Genomic DNA, 6,000 nt, shown 5'->3' with positions numbered 1-6,000 from the left:
TTGTCGACATTAACCAATCATTGGAGGACCTTTATCCCGTTTCTTCTCGCGACACCTCCGAAAGTGTCTCTTGTATGCAGAGGTAGTGTGCGAATAGATAAGGCATAACGTTCAGAATGTATAAAGTATTAAGTAAGCATAATGTCCGCTGTACGGTAAGTATATATTTTTATAGCCACAAGAATGCTCAGTTTCGGTATGTTTGCGATGTTTCTCACTTGTCACGTAAATTAACCGATGACCGTGGTTATAGAGGTCAGTCACAGTTGCATATTATAGGGAGTCTCCTGCCAAAACTTATTTTGTTCGTAGGGAGCTTTCAACCTTTGCTCTTGCGCTCAAACAAAACAAGCACGTCTTCATATTCTAATGAATTTCAACATTTTTACGAAAAATACACAGCCAAAAAAAAACCAACACGAAGGCACCTTTCTTGACATCTGTGGCCGGCGATTCTTTCATACGTAGGTACGTTTCATCCATGTAATTCTCTGACCTCTCCAGGCATACAAAGCAGATCATTTAACTTTCAGTGAGGGCCCGTTTTGGAAGGATATGCAAGTCGATATGTTTCGGTTGTGTCACTTTTTAGATGTTATTTATATTAAAATGCACAAGAGTAGTTAGTTTAATGTAACTGGTCTTACTAATTTAATTTTAATCTTAATTTTAGTGTGTTTGGCTTGTAAACGACCTTTTCTGATGGCTTCACTTGTAGATGATACATTAAGTCGTTCGTTAATTGCAGTAGACCGCGAGAAACAATTTCATGATAACATGGTGTAAAGTTTTGGTTTCAGATTATATATCTCAACTAAGACATTGAGTGGGGGAATGGTGCCACTGTTCCATCAAAGAAGCGATTTTGTTAAGAGTGTGTGAAATGGATAGAATTTGGTCACGTAGCAGGATACATGCCTGCTGTATTGAAAACAGATCACAGTAGGCAAATGGCCAGGAAGACGAGTTAATTTCATGTTGAGATTTCCAAAACATATTGCACATTGTACTGTTGTAAAAATGGTTGTGTGATGCTTTGATTGGATGTGTTAAATGTACTGTGGTGTAGTCATATCGTTATACACATTATTTACATGTGTGATTCTGTGGTATGTCGGTAGCAAGATACAGACAGATTCTGTTGGTCAAGATGACCAGATGCCAGTTCACTGGCTGCTTCAGTACACAGGGGTCATTATTACTAATGTAGTGGCATGGTAAAGTTGGGAAAGCTAATACCAGAATTTCTGGATTCAATACCAATCCTAGTGAAAGTTTACTGTAATTAATACCTTGTGATACCGCAGCAAAAACAGAAATCCCATTTAAAGGCTTTTTATTAAAGTACTTCCATTATTTAAGTGAACGATATTGTGCCTTTTTCTGTAATATTATTTAAAATATTTAGATACTACCAGTAACAACCTTAAAATACTCTGGTACTGTATATCCATCAAGTAGTTACCTAACTGTCATTTAAATAAACAAGTATTAGCATTCATAAATATCAAAATACATTTCAATGCTTTAATTTTGTACACGTGGCAGAGATGGAAATCTATCTACTCTGTAACAACAAATTGTGGGTTTATAATCTTGGGAATTTCAGCATAGCGTTTTACAAAGAAGTATCTGATTTAACTGAACAACGTGCACAGTATAAATTTAGTCTCTGACATAATTGAAAAATACTGCTTAAAACCTATTTTAAATGTAAAAATTCAAACATTACAATATATATACTGTTGAATCAGTTAATTTCAGTATATTTCCATTTAAACAAACGTTTTAAAGCTGTTTGTGTAATAACATGCCTTTACACATCTGGTGTGTCAGTGAGGCATATCTGTTAGGTTTGTAATATTTGCTCTTGTGAGATTTATATTTGTGCCGGATGCCTGTGTACAATTTGAGAACTGAAAAATCACTTGGGCTGTCATTATCCGTACTCAGAATTATAACTGTTTAAGACAATATTACATTCTTCAGTGTAATATTCAAATATATGATGTATACTTTTACTTATGGGTTATATTAATTAACATTAGTTTGCCTTCAAAAGCAGCTGCCTTAGCTTGAAAAATTGATGTATTTGGTATGTTTTTAAGCTTTACTTCCTTGCCCTCTAGACTGTGATGTCAAGCAATTGTGATTTTTTTTAATTTATAGAAAGTGCTTAACTTTAGAACACAAATTCACTTGGAGATATATATCCGGTTTGTGAAAAAATAATTTTGACTTTAAAAAATACCAAATGTATCCTTCTGAGATGGTGTCATATTTAACAAAAATGTACTAATCATAAGTATATTCAAAAAAGGCTATGCAGTTTTGAGGAGAACACACAATTGCATTTGTCTGTGTTATTATATTTTATGGATGACAAAGTAGATTAAAATGGAATTGTTTCTTGTGATTCAAAAGAAAATTGTTTTAACTATAGTATCAGTTTCCATTCTCTTTGAAAATTTAACTTCATTAAAACACTTTGAAAAGCAAAAATATTGCCATTTTCTAAGCAATCAGTATAAAGTCAACGGGAATTCATTTTGTATGTCACCATCCCTTTTATTTATTGAAATCCCAATAATTCTGTAATTTAAGCAGATAAATATGTAACATTCTGCCAAATAAATGCTTCTTTTTAAGTGGTGCTTCCAAAATGCACAGCATAGCACACACAAATTAACTTTGCTGTCCTCATTTATTTGTGAAAGGTTCAGTATCAATTATGATATAATGGGGTTACAGGTTGGGGGGTGGGGGGTGGGGGCATTTCTTGAAATAAGATTATCTGTTATGTCCAGAAAAAAGAAAAAACAAGTGTATTGTTTTAAAGGTTACTTTTAACTCTATCTGAAAATGCAGTATGATAGAAATTTTAACTCTGTTTTCTAGAATGGTTGCTTTTTATCATATATGAGGAAAATGCTATTTTTTCAGGTCCATCCGCATGTAATGAGAAGATCTTGTACTGCAATTGCCCTTGTCTGTCCGCCTACATATACATGTTTGTTAAAAGTAGACTGATTTTGTTAAAATTTGTCACACTGTTGCACCTTTTTTTTCAAGAAAGTTTTTTGGGACAGTTACATTTTTGTTGAAACTTACCAAATTGAGTGTACTGTGCAAAATTTAGAATTTTCAGAACCTCCCATTGAAAAGCATTGGTAAATTTACAAACTGTGTTAAACCGTTATGAATTAGTTTACCATTTCAAATTTACTTCAAGAGAGGCTTTTCCTCTTCTACTCATCTGACAGCAAAACAGATCCTTAATAGAAGTTAGTCAAATGCCAGGAAATTGAGCGTGCATTGCTTTTGTTGATTTAACTGTAAAATATGTACTCTGTTTATGTTGCACTAAAAGCAAACTCATGGCTGCATTATCACATTATAATGAATCGATATTTCTGTGACAATTCATAAGTTATCAACAAATCTCCAGACCTGCTCTCTATCATGGTTCAAAGCAGTCAATAATTTTATGTTGAGACATCAACAGAGATTTTTATTGTCCTTTTGGGTTCTCTTTTTAAAAATGTTGTTTATATTTAAGAAATCTGACCTACGTTAAATTAAATCACAGACTCAATAAAACCAACAACTAACAATAGGGCTTCAACCAATTTGCTACCTATGTTAGCTATTTCGCCACCACACAATGGTTTAGGCCACGTTTTTATTTATGTAATATTGTAAAGTGTTAAAATGTATGTATTTAATGTACTCTACTAATGCATGTAACTAGATTTGATTATCACTGTTATTTTTGAGTAAGACACTTTATACAATTATTTTATAAACAAAATTGTGGTATTTGACTCTTTGAAGTAACTAAAAATATAAATGTTCCAACTTTTAAATGAGTTAACTAAGTCCACGAACACACCTGAGGATTTTAGTTCTCTAATTTTAATTATTTTTCCCTTTATTAAACAACTTAAAATAATTTAGTCAGTTTTGAATAAATTAAAGAGTTCTTGTTTGCTTGCTTGTTTGCTTATTGTTATGTATTTTTCTGTTCTTCCAGTCTCTCTTTCTGCAGAGACTCCAGAGTACATTGGTTGTTGCAGAACACAATAATGAAAAACTTACGCCAATAACTTTAAATGCCATAACTGCAGCTAAACGACTTGGTGGGGAAGTGTTTTGCTTGGTTGCTGGCACAAACTGCAGTAAGGTGAGTCAATGTGTTTGGCATTAAAACAATTAAAATAGACTTATGGAAAAATGTTCTTGTTTTTATATTACAAGAAACAATTGAAAAGTTGAAGGTAGGTACATTTTATATTTTTGCCCAGTTTAGGATTTATTTACAACTAGCAAAATACCCGTGCTTCGCAGCGGAGAAGTAGTGTGTTAAAGAGGTTATGTAAACATATATATATCCATATACATATATACATATATATATATACATATCTACAGATACATATATATACATATACACATCCACATATATATATATACATACAGTGGTGTGAAAAACTATTTGCCCCCTTCCTGATTTCTTATTCTTTTGCATGTTTGTCACACAAAATGTTTCTGATCATCAAACACATTTAATCATTAGTCAAATATAACACAAGTAAACACAAAATGCAGTTTGTAAATGGTGGTTTTTATTATTTAGGGAGAAAAAAAAATCCAAACCTACATGGCCCTGTGTGAAAAAGTAATTGCCCCCTGAACCTAATAACTGGTTGGGCCACCCTTAGCAGCAATAACTGCAATCAAGCGTTTGCGATAACTTGCAATGAGTCTTTTACAGCGCTCTGGAGGAATTTTGGCCCACTCATCTTTGCAAAATTGTTGTAATTCAGCTTTATTTGAGGGTTTTCTAGCATGAACCGCCTTTTTAAGGTCATGCCATAGCATCTCAATTGGATTCAGGTCAGGACTTTGACTAGGCCACTCCAAAGTCTTCATTTTGTTTTTCTTCAGCCATTCAGAGGTGGATTTGCTGGTGTGTTTTGGGTCATTGTCCTGTTGCAGCACCCAAGATCGCTTCAGCTTGAGTTGACGAACAGATGGCCGGACATTCTCCTTCAGGATTTTTTAGTAGACAGTAGAATTCATGGTTCCATCTATCACAGCAAGCCTTCCAGGTCCTGAAGCAGCAAAACAACCCCAGACCATCACACTACCACCACCATATTTTACTGTTGGTATGATGTTCTTTTTCTGAAATGCTGTGTTCCTTTTACGCCAGATGTAACGGGACATTTGCCTTCCAAAAAGTTCAACTTTTGTCTCATCAGTCCACAAGGTATTTTCCCAAAAGTCTTGGCAATCATTGAGATGTTTCTTAGCAAAATTGAGACGAGCCCTAATGTTCTTTTTGCTTGACAGTGGTTTGCGTCTTGGAAATCTGCCATGCAGGCCGTTTTTGCCCAGTCTCTTTCTTATGGTGGAGTCGTGAACACTGACCTTAAGTGAGGCAAGTGAGGCCTGCAGTTCTTTAGACGTTGTCCTGGGGTCTTTTGTGACCTCTCGGATGAGTCGTCTCTGCGCTCTTGGGGTAATTTTGGTCGGCCGGCCACTCCTGGGAAGGTTCACCACTGTTCCATGTTTTTGCCATTTGTGGATAATCGCTTTCACTGTGGTTCGCTGGAGTCCCAAAGCTTTAGAAATGGCTTTATAACCTTTACCAGACTGATAGATCTCAATTACTTCTGTTCTCATTTGTTTCTGAATTTCTTTGGATCTTGGCATGATGTCTAGCTTTTGAGGTGCTTTTGGTCTACTTCTCTGTGTCAGGCAGCTCCTATTTAAGTGATTTCTTGATTGAAACAGGTGTGGCAGTAATCAGGCCTGGGGGTGGCTACAGAAATTGAACTCAGGTGTGATACACCACAGTTAGGTTATTTTTTAACAAGGGGGCAATTACTTTTTCACACAGGGCCATGTAGGTTTGGATTTTTTTTCTCCCTAAATAATAAAAACCATCATTTAAAAACTGCATTTTGTGTTTACTTGTGTTATATTTGACTAATG

The 6,000-nt window shown here is 34.8% G+C and overlaps 1 protein-coding gene across 1 annotated transcript in view; it reads left to right on the top strand.

Moving 5' to 3' along the window:
- etfa (electron transfer flavoprotein subunit alpha) overlaps positions 1-6,000 on the top strand; it is a 130,946-nt gene continuing 124,946 nt past the window's right edge. The window contains exons 1-2 of the mRNA XM_028823062.2: positions 1-155; positions 4,034-4,183. Of these exons, the coding sequence (XP_028678895.1) occupies positions 117-155; positions 4,034-4,183 (189 nt within the window). The 5' untranslated portion in view covers positions 1-116. The remainder of the gene's footprint in view (positions 156-4,033; positions 4,184-6,000) is intronic.

The sequence above is a fragment of the Erpetoichthys calabaricus genome, chromosome 17 (assembly GCF_900747795.2).
Source record: "Erpetoichthys calabaricus chromosome 17, fErpCal1.3, whole genome shotgun sequence".
In the NCBI taxonomy this organism is placed as follows: Eukaryota; Metazoa; Chordata; class Cladistia; order Polypteriformes; family Polypteridae; genus Erpetoichthys; species Erpetoichthys calabaricus.
Note: the sequence above shows the minus strand (reverse complement) of the source record. Positions and strands in the feature narration are given on the sequence as shown.